The following is a 17,449-nucleotide window of genomic DNA, read 5'->3' as shown; positions in this document are numbered from 1 at the left end:
GGAAGGAGGGGTAAATAACAAGATATACCCTGAGACACCCAGGACAATGTTTTTGACCCTTCAGGCATTGGAAGCTCAGCCAAGGATGCAAATGCTTTTTGGAGACTGTGGGGACTGTGGGATAGCTGAAGTCCTCAGTCCCCCCTCCCTCCCTCCATGAGTGTCCATTTGATTCTTTGGCTTTCCGTTATGCTTCTCATGGAGCACTGTGCTGAGTCCCTGCTGTGGCCTCTGTCTATCACAGCCTGGAGATTTTTTCAAATGCTTTGTCATTTCGTCTTCTGTAAAGGAGGTCTGATAGAATAGATTTGTCTCCCCATACAGCGATCAGATCCAGTATTTCCCGTACAGTCCATGCTGGAGCTCTTTTTGGATTTGGGACTGCATCGCCACCTGTGCTGATGAGAGCTCCACGCTGGGCAAACAGGAAATGAAATTCAAAAAGTTTGCGGGGCTTTTTCTGTCAACCTGGCCAGTGCATCTGAGTTCAGATTGCTTTCCAGAGCAGTCACAATGGTGCACTGTGGGATACCGCCTGGAGGCCAGCATCGTCGAATTGCGGTCGCACTAACCCTAATCCGACATGGCAATACCGATTTCAGCACTACTCCCCTCGTCGGGGAGGAGTACAGAAATCAGTTTAAAGAGTCCTTTATATGGATATAAAGGGCTTTGTTGTGTGGACAGGTGCAGGGTTAATTCGGTTTAACGCTGTTAAATTCGGTTTAAACCCGTAGTGTAGACCAGGCCTCAGACAACTGAGCTCAAGGGGGAGAAGTGGCATCTTTTGTGGATTGGTAGGAGGAAAAAGAAAGATACAAATTAGGCCATGACCAGTTTTCTCATGGATACTGGAGTGGGGAGGAGGGAAGTGAGGTTGGTGGAGACTGATGTCTATGGCAGAAAGGGGGCATGTCACAATCAATCACCACCAAGGCTCTTGCAGCTTTTTCCAGAAGGTCACACCGATTTCTTCCTAGAGTTCTGGTGTTTGGGGATGGAAACCGGTCTAACTTCCTCATGTTTGCATGCTACAGTGAGGGAGGATGATAATTTGGTGTTTTGGTTGATGGTACAGAAGAAAACAACTATTGGATGAGCTGCAAGCAGAAACACTGATATGTGCACTTTCTTGTGAGAGAGACAGAATGGTCAGCTACATAAACAGAGAGGGATTAAGAGTTATTGAGGCCCTGGGCACAAAGAACATTTGGGCCCCCTACACCTCTGAGGCCCAGGGGCACCGAAAGCAGAGGGATCCAGGGAGGCCATGCCCACTCACTTTTTAACATGGGCATAGTAGTCTTGGGCAGGTGCTAAGTGGTGGTGGCAGGGATTTCACTTTGTGGTGGGGGAGCTGATAAGACTCACCTAGGTCAGGTGGAGGGTCTGGGGCTCCCCACAGTGTCTTTGGCTCCTTGGGCAGCTCTTACCATGGCCCAGCTCCAGCTTCTGGCTTGGCAGGGGTTGGGCCTTGGGGGAAAGGTGGAGCAGGGGGTGGATCCCCAGAGGGAAGAATAAGAGCAGGGGGTGGGGCCACAGTTCCAGTGCCAATGGCCCCCCACTTCCTAAACTGGTTCTGGTGCTCCTGTGGGAGCCCCCAAATTGGCCAGGGCCCCTGGCCACAGGCCCTATGGATTAATTCTCCACTGTACAGAAAAGTTCCTCCACCATGCTCCTTGACTGATTGCCATGAAAATGTTGAGAATGTTGTAGTTCGTTAACGCTGAATATTTGGAGTATGGCTGTCTGAAAGTAGCCATACTTCAGGTCTCTTTGCCACAGTTACATCAAGTGAAAGGAAAATAGGGCATGCAACCTAGAGCAGTGCATGAGAATGACGACATCACTGTGCTGGTGTATGTAGTCCAGAAAGCAAACAAATGAACCTTCCAGTAAAAACAATATGTTGCATAAATTCAAAAAGACATTAATTTTGGAAATAAATGTCACTGTTAAGTTTCCAATGGGATGTTAGTAACAAATGTAATTATGAAAAAGAATGAGGATTTAAACAGTCATAGTGTTCGCTTAATGTATTTTACATGCAGAGAATCTGTACATTTTACTATGGCAAATCATACTGAGAAATCCAGACTCCCTGAACCAAAGGATTAAGAGAGAACTTTATATGGCTAGAATAATAAGGAAGAGGATAGGTCTCTATTTTCACTTGACCTTTTTGTCTTTCTCCTATCCTCAACTGTTTCCCAAAGTACTCAGTGTTATTTCAATAGTAATATTGTAGTCTCTAGAATTTTTTACTTTGGTAAAAAAGTAATCTACAATATTAATTAGAAAATAAATAGGAACACAAACCTTAACAGTACAGACAATAAATCAAGATAATGGTAATTTTCTTATTGGTTTACCTGGTTCCTTTGCATATTTACTATTTAACCACTGTACTATACTACAGTGAACTAACCCACTCCAAAACAAAATCTAAATATGACTCCATTATGTTGTACCTGAGGTAAAAATTCTTGTGCTAGGGCTAAAGCTCTTCTGTAGGCAGCATCCCCTGATTCATTCTGTTCCACCACATGACTGATCAATCCTATTGATTTTGCCTCTTCACCATCTACAATACGTGCAGAGAAGATGAGTTCTTTTGCTAGAGATACACCAATCGTACGAGGTAACCTCTGTGTCCCGCCTGTAATTTGTAGAAAACAGAAAACGCAAGCATAAGTTTTATGGGAGTTTAATCTAAACACTAGCTGCTCTGCTTTAAATTGCCTGATTTAAACATTGCTATGTTTAAATACATAACAGTTTCTTTTGTGTATACTATTTTACTATACTATGATATACATGAATATAGTAAGATTTTGCTAAGTGCCTGAATCACTTTTGAAAATGGGGCTTAGGTTCCTAAGTTGCTTAGGCACTTTTGAAACATTAACCATATAAAATCATCTTTTCAGCTTCTTAGAAAGAAGTTTCTTATTTACTGATAACAGTTAATATAAATACAGTTTCCATTAATCAGAAGCCCATTTATTCATACCAAACCATAACTTAAAAGGACAGCTACTTACTAGTAACTGGTTTTCTCCAAGCATTTTTCCTATTTAATCTGTGTATTTAAGGCATCCATAACCACAATACGGCCAGTTTTGCAGATCTATACTCTAGATAACATGCCACAAGACTCCATACTGCATTCACTGTGGCCAGACATTGATTCTTCCCACAGACTCAAGCACAGTAGGCAACATCTATAAAAAGACTACATCTAGTGTTGCCACCTGGTTGAGTTTTGTACTGCCTTGCTGGTGAAAAGATTAATTATCCTTTTTTATTTTTCTCACTTGGCACAATTGACTGCTCTACAATTGACAACCCTGGTAGCCTGGACCGCAGGATAAGGTAAGAAAAGTGATCAAACAACATAACATAACACATTGTGTTACTGGTTTGTTTTGGTTTTTAAATGAGTCTCTAAAACATTTTAGTAATAATTAGCTATAGTCAGCACTGGGACCCTTTTTGTTGGTGGTGATGGGGTGGCCATTGGTATGGCTGTAGCCAGTGGCCATTTTGTCTGCATCTTAGAGGTGGCAACCGTATCAATGGCCCACACTTTTCCACTTCCATCCTGCTGTTTGAAATCTAGCACAGGACTACAAAGAAACAAGGACATAGCGTGACAAGCATGGATCTGTAGAAAAAATATTTTCAGAGAGCTTTAGTTACTGGTAGTTAGCCTTCCTTTCTACTTCAAGAATTATTTCTGTGAATTCCCGCTTTGGCGTGATTAACAAGTAGAAAAATTTCCAGAGGGTGGCTGAAAAGTGCTTAATTGTTCAGAGAATAACAAATTTCCCCAAACAAGCATGCAATATGAATGAGAGTGTAACACTGAGTAAGGCTCTGAACAGAACTCCACATGGAAGCCTTACAAGGTCTTAGAAATAGATATGTCCTTTAACGCTGTAGAAGTTACCTTTGTTCTAGTACAATGGGCTCTAAAACTATCTGGGATTGGGATTCCTGCTTTGACATGGCAGGTCTGAATCAAGTATCTGAACCCTTTAGGCAAATTTTAAATAGAGATTTCTTCCTATCTAGGATTATTTCAACGAACACATGAGAGCACAGGGCAAGAGAGAAAATGTATGTGTGATGGGGTACTTATGGGGGAAATCCAGGGAAGCAAGTCTGCACTAACTGAATTAACAGGTGTTCAACCAATATAAAATGGATGTCATTTCAATTTAAAAAATGGCAGACTAAATCAGTATTTAATTAAAGCAATCTGTTTCCTTTATTGCTGTTTTCGAAAGTATTTAAATATGTCTCTGGGACAAAATAAGCTAATTGGAAATAAATCAAAAGCTTTTATGAATCAACTTTCATTTATTTTTATTAAGTGCAACCAGCTTTAGCACGACTGTTCATTTTCATAAAAACATACCTTGTTTTCAACGCATTACCCAATACTAAGATGTGGTCGGCAGATTAAAAAATAGTGACTTGTTTTGTTACAAAAATTGAGATATGGGGTTTAGCAAAGGGTGGCTACAGCTGCAATAAACATCATTTTAAAAATGTCTACAATAGCAGTGAAAGCGGTTGACGTCCCCTTTTCGAAAAAATTGACTTGCTAACACAAAAGAATTTCAATCAAATGATCCCAGTGGTAAGCCTAGTTTAGAAAAAGCTCCAGCAGCTGTCTGAGCTTTTACCACCACATCAGTTAACATGTGTAATGTGTAATTACATTACAATTTGTGTAATAACCCAGCCACTCCCACTCCCAAGCCTGAATAGAGACTGGGAGAGGCTGGGTTATTACATACATTGAATCAATTTCCCCATGTTAAGTATCCTCACACCTTCTTGTCAATGGTCTGGAATGGGCCATCTTGATTATCATTACAATTTTTTTTCTCCTGCTGATAATAGCTCATCTTAATTAATTAGCCTCTTAGAGTTGGTATGGCAACTTCCACCTTTTCATATTACCTGTATGTATACATGTCTTCTTACTATATGTTCCATTCTATGCATCTGATGAAGTGGGCAGTAGCCCACAAAAGCTTATGCTCAAATAAATGTGTTAGTCTCTAAGGTACCACAAGTACTCCTGTGCGTTTTGCAGATAATACAACACTAGTCAAGATAGTTAAGTCCAAAGGAGACCCCGAAGAGTTACAAAGGAATCTCACAAAACTGGGTGACCAGGTAACAAAATGGCAGATGAAATTCATTGTTGATAAATTGAAAGTAATGCACACTGGAAAACATAATCCCTACCATACATATAAAATGATGGGGTCTAAATTATCTGTTGCCACTCAAGAAATAGATCTTGGAGTCATGGATAGTTCTCTGACTACATCCACTCAATGTGCAGCAGCAGTTAAAAAAGTTAACAGAATGTTGGGAATCATTAGGAAAGGATAGATCATAAAACAGAAAATATCATTGCCTCTGTATAAATCCATGGTACGCCCACATCTTGATATTGCATTCTGATGTGGTTGCCTCATCTCAAACAAGATATATTGGAATTGGAAAAAGTGCAGAAAAGGGGAACAACAATTATTAGGGTTATGGAACAGCTTCCATATGAGGAGAGATTAATAAGACTGGGAGTTTTCAGCTTGGAAAAGAGATGACTGAGGGGAGGATATGATAAAAGTTTATACAATTATAACTGGTGTGGAGAAAGTAAATAAGGAAGTGTTATTCACTCCTTCAGATTACACAAGAATCATGGGTCACTCAACGAAATAAATAAGGAGGTTTAAAACAAACATAAGGAAGTACTCCTGCACCCAATGCACAGTCAATCTGTGGAACTCTTTGCCAGAGCATATTGTGAAGGACGAGACTATAACTGGGTTCAAAAAAGACCTACATAAGTTAATGGAGGATAGGTCCAACAATGGGTATTAGCCAGGATGGGCAGGGATGCAAAACCCGGCTCTGAAATGTCTCTAGTCTCTGTTTTCCAGAAGCTGGGAATGGGCAACAGGGGATGGATCACTTGCTGATTGCCTGTTCTGTTCATTCCCTCAAGCACCTGGCATTGGCCACTGTCAGAAGACAGGATACTGGGCTAGATGGACCATTGATCTGTCCAGTACGGCCATTCTTACTTTCTTATGTATGTATGTTCCAAAATAATACAACCCCCCCAGAGTAAGCCATCTCATCAGACTTGGCTACCTCATCAGTGGGAGTTACAGACATAGAATAAACGCAGAATCAGGCTCAAGATGAGTTAGCATGTCTCTCCAAACCTCATCTCTGTGCCAAAAAATAGGAAGATGCTCTTTCAAAAGCATTGCTTAATACACTGCTGTTCTACCACCATCTTGTAAGTTAACTAACATTTTTGCATTCCAGCTGTATATGTCTTTTCATTTTTCACCCAAAGAAAATGTCACACTTTAATTGATGTCTATCCTTGTGCACAATCTAAGTGTGCATCAGTACAGAGCTGATGTCTGTTAGAGAAGAATAGGTTCCTCAGAAGTCAACCTTTTCACCACAGCCTGTATCAGAAATACCATCTTGAAACACATCAGATTCAGCTTTTGATAAAAGACAAACTCTTTGTCCAAATCTGAAGGTCAGGATTCTTATATCTACTGACTGCACCTCTTCTGTTTCTTCCTTGTTCACTCATGCTTAATATATTTTCCTACTTATATATCTTTTCTTCCTTTACAGTTTTATCTTCTCTGTTACTGCCTCTACCAGGAAATGTTGAAAACAAAATTTAATTGAGCAACAATATTTCATAACTTTGACCAAACAATGGATATGTTTAAGCATGAAACAATGCTTATGGATGAAAAATGTTCTCTTGCCAGTATCTTGCACAATAAGGATTAAAGAGAAATAAAACAGTCCACACTGCAAGGCCGTTAAGCAAACGAGCATGTTCTCTGGTTAACATTCACAGAACATTAGCCAACAGTTCAGTGTATCATTCACATATTCAGCAGTAAGCATGGCATATATTCAAAAAAGTGTCAAATTCGATCAAAGATGTACATAAGTTACATAAATCTGCAAGGGAAACAGCAAGAATATACTGTAGAAAGATGTTCTTTTTTGATAATACATACAAAACATATAGTTCCTGCCAACTGCAATCAGAACTAAAGGAAGTAACACCCAATTTTCAAAGGCACTACTTAAACTAGTCATTTCATCTAAAAGTAGAACATTACTTGATGGAAGAGGTATTGTTGCATTTTTTCAAATTTAGTGTCATATTATTTCATGGACTAGTATTCTGGTATTTACTGACTGTGCTGATACAAAATAACTCATCTGTAGCTGCACTATAAATGCATTCTTACCAGAGGTAATGCCATTTAATGCAACTGTAAACATCAGGGTTGGATGACACTCCATTTGATGTGAAAACCAACACCGGAAAAGACATCTAACTATTGGTAGGAAAATGATTAAACAATGTCCTTATTCAACAAAATCTTGATTTTCTAGAGATATATATTTAGTGTCAGTAATTTATCAATTAAAAAAATATAAAAATATAGTACACAACTGGTTTGGATTAAGGGAATTACATGAACAGTTCCCAAAAGCATATCCAGAATGATGAAGTAACTAGCTTACTGGAAATAGATTAATCATTCTGGCAAAAGATATCTAAAACCAGTAGTTTCTCAAAGTTCAAGGCTCCATCACAACATACTGAGAAAAATCCTGTGGTGACAAAAAAGCCAATATTTAATTCAATCGTACTGTCATTCATTAAGCCACGTAAAAATAATGTTATCTTATTTACACCAACCTTTTTTACTTACATTAGGTTGGCTTAATTGTGATGCATTTAAATTTTTCTTGTAAAAAGCCCACCACGTATTTATATTTTATTAATAACTAATGGTGAGCCAAAGTTCATCAGCCACAGATTTCCCAGTTATTTGAGTTAGCCAAGAAATGTCTGGAATCTCTACTTCATAGTTCCCATACAAAAGGAAAGGGGAGTAACAGACTTTCTCCTACTCATTAAGACTGTTAGTGTGAAATACATCTACTGTAAATTATTTTCCATCTTCCCTCAACACACAAATATTTGAACTCATAAATAAGCTACATAGATAAAAGTAATGATAGATAAGATAGAAATATAATACCATCTTTAACCATGTTGCTTATTTTGTTATATATACAAACACACTTTTTTTTAATTTTTATTTAAATTTATCTGCCATCTATTCACAATCAAGATAGCTCTCCAAATTTAAACATTAAAAATCTAAAATGTATCAATAGAATATTTAGGTTCAAATTTCCAATTACACAACTACCAGTTTACGCCTTGATCCTGCAAAGATATATGCACATTACTTACGCTTCTGTTTAAATCTTTGCAGGATCAGAGCTCTCCCACAAAAGAAAAACTAAAGATCCGACTCAAGTTATATAGCCTGGATCCCAGAAACAGGCTCCATTGGGATTCAAAACTCTTCCTGCTCAAAGGTCACTGAAACCTGTAGGCCAGAGGTGGGCAAACTATGGCCCACGGGCCACATCTGGCCCAAAGAACTGTTCTCCCCAGCCCTTGAGCTCCTGGCCCGGGAGGCTAGCCCCTGGTCTCTCCCCTGCAGCCTCAGCTCACTGTGCCACTGGTGCAATGCTCTAGGTGGTGGGGCTGCGAGCTCCTGGGGCAGCACAGCACAGCTGCAGAGCCCAACCTGACCCGGTGCTCTGCGCTGTATGGGGTGTGGCTGGCTCTGGCCGGGCAGCGCAGCTGCCTGTCCTGGTGCAGTCATGCCACCAGTCACTGGTGCTCCAAGCAGCACGGTTAAGGGGGGAGGGAGTGGGGTTGGATAGAGGGCAGGGGAGTTCAGGGGGTGGTCAGGGGCCAGGGGTGTGGATAGGGGTTGGGGAGGTCAGAGGGAGGGGAACAGGGGGTTGAATAGGGGCAGGGGTTCCAGGGGCGGTAGTCAGCTGCGGGGGGTTCCAGGGGTGGTCAAGGAGAAGGGGTAGTTGGATAGGGCAGAGGTCCAGGGGGAGCTGTCAGGAAGGAGAGGAGGGGTTGGATGGGGTGGCAGGAGGCAGTCAGGGGCGGGAGTTCCAGGGGTGGTTGGGGACAGGGAGGAGGGATGGTTGGATGGGGCAGAGGTCCGAGGGGGTAGTCAGGAAGGGGCAGGGGGTTGGATGGGGCGGCGAGAGGCAGTTATGGGCAGAGGTTCCAGGAGTGCTCAGGGGACACAGAGCCTGGGGTGCGGGAGCGGGGGCAGAATGGGGCAGGGGTCTAAGTGGGCCGTCAGGGGCGAGAAGCAGGAAGGGTCAGATAGGGGGCAGGGGCCGGGCCACACCTGCCTGTTTGGGGAGGCACAGCCTCTCCTAACTGGCCCTCTGTACAATTTCTGAAACCTGATGTGGCCCTCAGTCCAAAAAGTTTGCCACCCCTGCTGTAGGCACTTTAACTTGGTGCTTAAATTTCTGTTGTAAGAATTTCCTAGGCACCTATGTTTTTCCCTCTGGGCATGTGCACTGCTGTCCCACTGTTGGAATCTGGACACCAAAAGCTGCAGTATACTTTTTACAATACTCTTTACAACAGTTCTGGACAGGCAGCCCAATATATATTTCCACAGCTCCCATAGGCTGGGAGTTGCAGGCAGTTGTGCCTGCAGATGGCCCATGTAAACATTATCTTGTGGCCCCCCAGCAGATTACCCTGACAGGCCAAGTGTTGCCTGTGGGCCACAAGTTGCCCACCTGGGAGCTGCAGGCAGTTGTGCCTGCAGACGGCCAATGTAAACATTATCTTGTGGCCCCCTGACGGGCCGCAAGTTGCCCACCACTGCTCTATGGGTATGTCTACACTGCAATTAAACACCTGTGGTTGGCATGTGCCAGCTGACTCGGGCTCGTGGGGCTGTTTAATTGCAGCATACACATTTGGGCTTGGGCTAGAACCCAAGCTCTGAGACTCTTTGCCCTCTTCCCACAGGGTCCCAAAGACTGGGCTCCAGCCTGAGTCCGAATGCCTACACTGCGATAAAATAGGCCCTGAGCCTGAGCCTCATGAGTACGAATCAGCTGGCACAGGCCAGCCACAAGTTTTTAATTGCTGTGTAGACATATCCTGTAACATTTTCTAGCAGTCTTTCATTGCAAACTCTACTCTTGCTAAAAGACCAGGCAGTTAAATTTACAAATCAGACCCTGACTTTCACACACAGTTTTAATCACATATATGTAACAACTACATAGAGTTGATTTAAACATCATAGAACATTTCAAATCTTCCCGTGTGTGTGTGTAAAAAGCTAGCAGATTGAATCAGTAAAGCGTAATATCTGGCCTAAGAATATGAGAAAGCTTATGTGACTTATTAATATGAGAAACTCAGATGTAAACGAGTAAATACACTTTTTAGAATTCCTAGGAAGTTAAATATTCATAGGCTTCATATCAGACAGATTACATGTTTTGAGTAATTTGTAAAAAAAAAAAAAAAAAGAGACGTTTCTGATAAAAGCGATCAATTTTTAAGGGGGTATAAGACTAAGAATGGATTCCCTATATGCAGACATCTGCCCATGTGAAACGCATGAAAACAGAAAATGAATCTGAAAGCTTGTACTTAGAGATAGCAGATTTGAAGGGGTAAAAATTTCTTTGGGGTAAATGAGTCTTCAGAGTTACAGCTGGGGAACAATCACATCTGTTTGCCTGACATTATTAAACATTTGATTCATCAGCTACAGCAGTCACCATTCATATAGTTTTAAATACTTTTGACTCCAGGTAGTGACCTAGTGATACAATAATAATTAGCTCATCATGACAATGCAGAAATTGACAATGCAAGACCACTTCACAAAGAAATTGAGTGAGGAGAAAAAAATGTACTTAAACATACTTAAATACAATAAATGAGAGTGCCCATGCATATTTCACAAGCTACCTGCCTTACAATACATATAGCTCTTGGTGGAAATATTGTTTATATTGTTCTGAAGTACTGTAGTGACAGAAAGTGAACTTAAAAGAAGCCCCCCCCCACCATCACACACACACACACACACACTAAAGCACAATCCCCAACTGAGTGCAGATACAAGTGAATGGCCCAAGAGAAAGTGCTTTCTAGCCTTATTAGGGATATGCCCACATATTTGTGAACAGAATCAGCTCTTGGCAGCAACAGTAAGCAGGCCTAATGGAGGACCAGCCTACTGTTATTTTGTATAATCATATCTAGATTTCCAATCACAGTGACTTTAGTCCTAATATTATTTAAGTATTAGAAATTTGACCTGAATTTTAAATAACTGATTTCATACCTTCTATTATCTCCGTCTCAGACAGGTGAGTGACAGTGACAAAACCAAGACAGAATAGAAATGCGAAAGTCTTGCATAATAATTTAAAATAGAACAAGCAAAATGCAGAAAAATGCAGTTAGATTATCACAGATGGAAAGGTATTTCATTTTGATTTACCTGAAAGAATGAACCCACAACCCAAAACTGGAGCATTGTTTTAAAATCAGGTAATCTGAAGTCTTAGCTGTCTGTGAACTAGTCAGCTAATTTTTCCTTCCTCAGCCTGACCTCCTCCTCACAGAAATCTATCATTTTCCCTCACACCCGCCATGCAAATAAATTTATCATTTTGCTGAACCCCACAAAAATACAGAAAAGATAATCATTTTCTTCCACCCCAAGTTTCATCAAATCCATCTGTTCTCAACCCTCCCCACCAAGAAGTCCATCTGCTCCCAATCCTCCAAAATTAATCTGTAAATGCCCACCCCTGAAATTCTCTGACTCATGTGAGGCTACAAAAGAAGGAGGATTTGCTGACCTTTGTGACTACTGATAGCAGAAGTCCTGGGAAATAGTAAAATAGCAGGCTGTAGCTAGGACTAAAGCTGTGTGCTTCAGCAGCCAAGCACCGTGAGCAGTAGCAAATCTGTGGAGAAGTTCTGTAGCTAAGACAATCAGCACAAATGAATGAGGAGGGAACAGACCAGACCAGTATCCCAAAGAAGGGACATAAGGGCCAGTCAAAGGCCATGTTCAACTACAGAGTAACTCTACTCATGCTGCTAAAGACCAATAATTATTATGGAGAGACTAGCTGCATCACTCACAACAGTTCAGACTGAAACAAGACTTCTGTTAGCAGGACATTTCTGACCACCAGCATTCCTCCAGTCTCTCTAACTTAATCAAAAATTAGCTGAATACCTTCAAAACTGGTATGCTGTATTCTCCAAACTTTGTGGTAAATCAGAAAACTGGATTTTGAGAAACCACATCTGATATTTTTAACTAATCTATTGTTTTGAAATCTTAACTTTATTTTGTTTGCTCTATTTCACTTATTCCTGTATCTAAAAACTCCAGAATGACCTTCTGTTTTGTCTCCATGAAGAGAGCTTCTTGTTATTTTGCAGATGTAGTGGATACCTGATCAGAGATTCACAGCTACAATCAAGTACGTACAAGCTGTAAGCCACCATGCATACATATTTTATACATTATTTTTGTATGCATATTTTAATTTGTATCCCAAAAGTGGCATTACTTGCCATGTTTGGTAAGCATATCTACATGTAAGAATAATTACAGGACATATTTGAAGTTCTTTATCAATTAAACAAGAAGTCAATATAAACACAAAATATACACAGATACAGCATGTATTTTATATGACATATTTCATATAACAATCAGTGAAGTACACAAAATTGGGTGTGAACTTAACACAGTTCAGGCCTGAGTTTTCAGAGGTAGCAGGGCTTAAATTCTCATAGATTCCCGGAGCCCCCCCGCCTCCCCCTCAAGAGGCTATAAAAAGTCTCGGGCCGGGGGAGGCCTCCAGGCTTCAACTACTGGCCTGGATGGGGGGAGCTTGAAGCTTTGAAAATATTTATTGGAGCACTGCTCCTGACAACTCCAGAGGAATTTAAGCCCTGAGTGGTACTGAGTATCTATTGACTTTAGCTGTAGTTGTGAATGCTCAACACTTCCGAAAATCAGGCCCTGTCTCAAACTATGCACCAAAGTAACAGAAACCCACAATTCATGGCCACCTTCAAAAAATTTAAATTTTTAAATTTAAAAAGGGGCTTGCATCACATATGAATTTTATGGCATAGCCAGGGATTGAACCCAGTTTTCCCAAGTCAGTCAATTGTCTTAAACACAAACCATCTTAAGAACATAAGAATGGCCATACTGGGTCAGACCAAAGGTCCATCCAGCCCAGTATCCTGTCTACTGAGAGTGGCCAATGCCAGGTGCCCCAGAGGGAGTGAACCTAACAGGTAATGATCAAGTGATCTCTCTCCTGCCATCCATCTCCACTCTCTGACAAACAGAGGCTAGGGACACTAATTCCTTACCCATCCTGGCTAATAGCCATTAATGGACTTACCCACTATGAATTTATCTAGTTCTCTTTTAAACCCTGTTACAGTCCTAGCCTTCACAATCTCCTCAGGCAAGGAGTTCCAGAGGTTGACTGTGCACTGTGTGAAGAAATTCCTTTTATTTGTTTTAAACCTGCTGCCCATTAATTTCATAATTAACATTAGCAAAACTGCCTATATATTTCACATTTCTCATTCTCAGAAACCACAGCACCAATTCTATGGAATTTTTTTTATAATATCAACCCAAGACAGACAACAAGGATGGTAAATTTCAGCACAAATGGTTATAGTCTGGTAAAGTTATAAGCAAATGAAAAGGGGGATGGGGTTGAACGGTAAATGTTCGGCAAACTTAATTTAAAGGTGTCACCAACATCTAATAAATAAAGCATGAATACTGCCTGTTTTGATTACTACAAATGAAGCCACTTCATGGCATTTTTTTATTTACTTACATATTCTGTTGAGGTATAATACTATAATAAGGTTTTAGTACATTTGGTGCATTTAAAATAGTCTCCTTTGTCCTGCACTCATTCTGCTGAAATAGTCTGTTATTTTACTTTATTCACATTGGTAACACATGTTTTAAGAAATGGATCTCACTGATTTCACTGTTTTCCAATTAAAATATTTAAAAGGTCTCACTTGAAATTATATAAACATTTTTAATTGTATCCTCAGCAGGCACAAAGCAGTATAGTTCCATTGATTTCAATGGAGCTAAGCCAATTTATACAAACTGAGACTCTATCCCTACTGTTTATTGCTTCAGAACATTGACGTGATTTTCCTCAATAGTACTGCTCTTCCACTGTCTTCCTTAGTCTGTCACCTTCTATCCAATTTATAACACCTACAAAAAATAAAGTTGTCCACTTACAGGAAATCAAAAAGAAAGAGCTGAAACAAGCAATTGTTTCTAGGCAGTTGCTGTCCAGCGGTTGGGGTGCAAAGAGGAAAGTGACCTCTCTTACTCATCCTACCTGCTACTGTGACATAATAATGGAGAGTTAAAGTCAATGACTATTTTATAAAATAGAATCCAAGAGGTATGTAGATAACTAACATTTCCCTTTCTGAACGCTCTGAAAGGGAGACATGTCAGGATCTGCTTGGTGAAACTGGGGGTAGGGTTGCCATGCAGATGACCTTGTCACTTCTTCTCCAGAACAGGAGGGTGGGCACCTTTAGACACTTAGAACATTAATGTTCCATTAAAATATATTTTATTTTTTCTTTAAACTCCAGATCCACGATACAAGAGAGGGGTTATTTGGAAGTACACAAGCCAGGCATCAAGAAGTGGTGAATTTATGTCAGTTTAGCACAAAAAGCTAGCATGGTAATTGGGGGTAAATTAATATTAAATAAATCTTTAAAATATTTAAAATAAGATTGGTTGGACAGTAGCTGCTCTTGGGGATAGTTTACATAAAACAAATAGGCACCCACAGAGCACATACCTATCACAACACTGATCAATTCGCTTGTACGTTATAACCTTTTCACCCATTATAACCAGGCTCTAGCACCTCGTCCCACTCTCTAGATGAATGCCAATCTGTTGTGAGTTGACTTCCTAAGTTTCTAAGCCCCCTGGGTACGGGTAGTGACTCATCCATATTCCTAGCTCTAGGTCTGTGAAGCACTCCCTAGAGTCCAGACCCTGTGTCTGACAACTTACTTGGACAGTGGGACACTGCTGTCTGGCCACCTTAGACTCTGGAACAAGTCAGCCCTCCTGAACTCCCTATTGCTTTCGACACATTCTCCCTCTGTTCAACTCATTTGTGGGAGCTCTGGTTTCTAGTTAAATCCTTCAGGGGCAACATGGCAGGCCCTCATGGAATATAGATTTAGGAAAGGAATTTCTTAATCACAATTACTTTACTGTTGAAAGCACACTAAAGAGTTACAGATATTTGGAAAATAAGAGTTATGAATGCAGCCCCCTTGAGTCTGATCACACCCTTCTCACGAATTCTGGCTTTAGTCAGCAAACTTATGGCAGGAAGCTTGTCATGCCTTCTTGGACTGGTCTGCTCACATGCGATGTTGGTCAGCATCAGTTGAGAGAAGCAGTCACCTTTTAAAAATGTGTCTTTCCCCTTTGTTGTGCTCCAGGCTGAAGACCTGCAGCACATTTTCTCAGCTAGCCTTCTATGTAGAGTGTTCTTGTGGGTTACTGTTAATAATTAGGATTACTTTAGTACTTGCTAGTCATGGACCAGGACTCCATCATGCTAGGCACTGTACAAACACAAAACAAAAAGATGAAGAATGGTAGTAGAGAGAGAATTCAGAGCTGATGTTTCTCTCGGCATCAGCCCTCGCTAAAGTGTTCCACACTGTAGCACAAACACAATATCCAGAACAGACTGACTCAGACAAGATTAGACTGGTTTTCTACACCACATGGGTATTTAATGCAAAGTGAAGGTTACAATGCAAAGTGAAGTTTGTAATGAAGGTTACAATCACAAAAGGCACACTGTTGACTCATATCCAGCTTCTCGTCAACTGTAACTCTTCGGTCCTTTTCTGCAGAACTGCTGCCTAGCCATTCAGTCCCTAGTCTGTAGCAGTGCATGGGATTCTTTTCTTCTAAGTGCAGGACTCTGCATTTGTCCTTGTTGAACCTCATCAGATTTCTTTTGGCCCAATCCTCTAATTTGTCTAGGTCCCTCTGTATCCTATCCTTACCTCTCGTGTATCTAACCCACTTACCCAGTTTGTGTATCTACAATTGCTGGGGTGCAGTCACGCCATCTCCAGATCACGATGAGAATTGAACAAACCAGCCAGCCGACATGGGTGGGCCATCCGCTTGAACCTAGCGCAACTTAGCATGGAGCCGTTATACTACCCGTTGAGCCTGACGATCTAGTCAGCTTTCTATCCACCTTATAATCCATTCATCGCCCATACTTCTTAACTTGCTGGCAGAATACTGTGGGAGCCTGTTCAAACTTTGCTAAGTCAGGAAGAATGGTCCACTGCTTCCCCTCATCCACAGAGCCAGTTATCTCCGCATAGAAGGCAATTAGGTTAGTCAGCGCATTTGCCTTGTGGAATCCATGCTGACTGTCCTATCTCTTTCCTCTCTCTAAGTACTTCAGAATTGATTCCTTGAGGTTCTGCTCCATGATTTCCAGGACTGAGCTGGCTGACTGGTCTGTATTCCCGGATCTTCCTCCTTCCTTTTTAAAGATGGCACATAATTGCCTTTTCCATCATCTGGGACCTCTCCATCGCCATGAGTTTTCAAAGATAATGGCAACGGCTCTGCAATCACATCCACCAACTCCTTGCACCTCAGATGCACGCATCTGGCCCCATGGACTTGTGCTCGTCCAGCTTTTCTAATAGTCCCGACCACTTCTTTCTCAAGTCAGCCCTCAGTCAGAGGGCCGTCACCTGCTCCATGCTGCGCTGCCAATGCAGTAGTCGGGAGCTGACCTTGTTCATGAAGACAGAGGCAAAAAAATGCATTAAGTACTTAGCTTTTCACATCCTCTGTCACTTGTTGCCTCCCTCATTCAGTAAGGCCCACACTTTCCTTTACTTCTTCCTTGCTAACATCCTGAAGAATCCTTCTTGTTACTTACTTAACATCTCTTGCTAGCTGCAGACCCAAGTGCGATTTGGCCTTCTGATTTCACTCTTGCATGCCTGACATATATTTATCTCCTCCCTGGTCTTTTCCAATCTTCCACTTGTGTAAGTTCTTTTTGTGTTTAAGATCAGCAAGATTCACTGTTAAGCCAAGCTGGTCGCTGCCATATTTACCTCTTTCTATACATCAGATGGTTTTTCCTGCACTCAATAAGTGGATTCTTTAAATACACAGATCCCTGGCCTTTCCCTCATTTATTCTCCCAGGATCCTGCCATCAGTTCCTGAGGGACTCAAAGTCGATTTCTGAAGTCCAGGGTCTGTTATGCTGCTGCTCTCTTTTCTTCCTTGTGTCAGATCCTGAACTCGACATTCATAGTCACTGCCTCCAGTTCCCATCCATTTTGCTTTCCTACTTAATTCTTTGCTGTT

At 41.2% G+C, this 17,449-nt stretch overlaps 1 protein-coding gene across 1 annotated transcript in view; it reads right to left on the bottom strand.

Moving 5' to 3' along the window:
• Positions 1 to 17,449, bottom strand: part of AUH (AU RNA binding methylglutaconyl-CoA hydratase) — a 193,890-nt gene that overhangs the window by 8,143 nt on the left and 168,298 nt on the right. The window contains exon 7 of the mRNA XM_075067192.1: positions 2,472 to 2,659. Coding sequence (XP_074923293.1) covers positions 2,472 to 2,659 — 188 coding nt within the window. The remainder of the gene's footprint in view (positions 1 to 2,471; positions 2,660 to 17,449) is intronic.

The sequence above is a fragment of the Chelonoidis abingdonii genome, chromosome 6 (assembly GCF_003597395.2).
Source record: "Chelonoidis abingdonii isolate Lonesome George chromosome 6, CheloAbing_2.0, whole genome shotgun sequence".
NCBI lineage: Eukaryota > Metazoa > Chordata > Testudines > Testudinidae > Chelonoidis > Chelonoidis abingdonii.
This window is presented reverse-complemented; position numbering and strand designations above follow the sequence as displayed.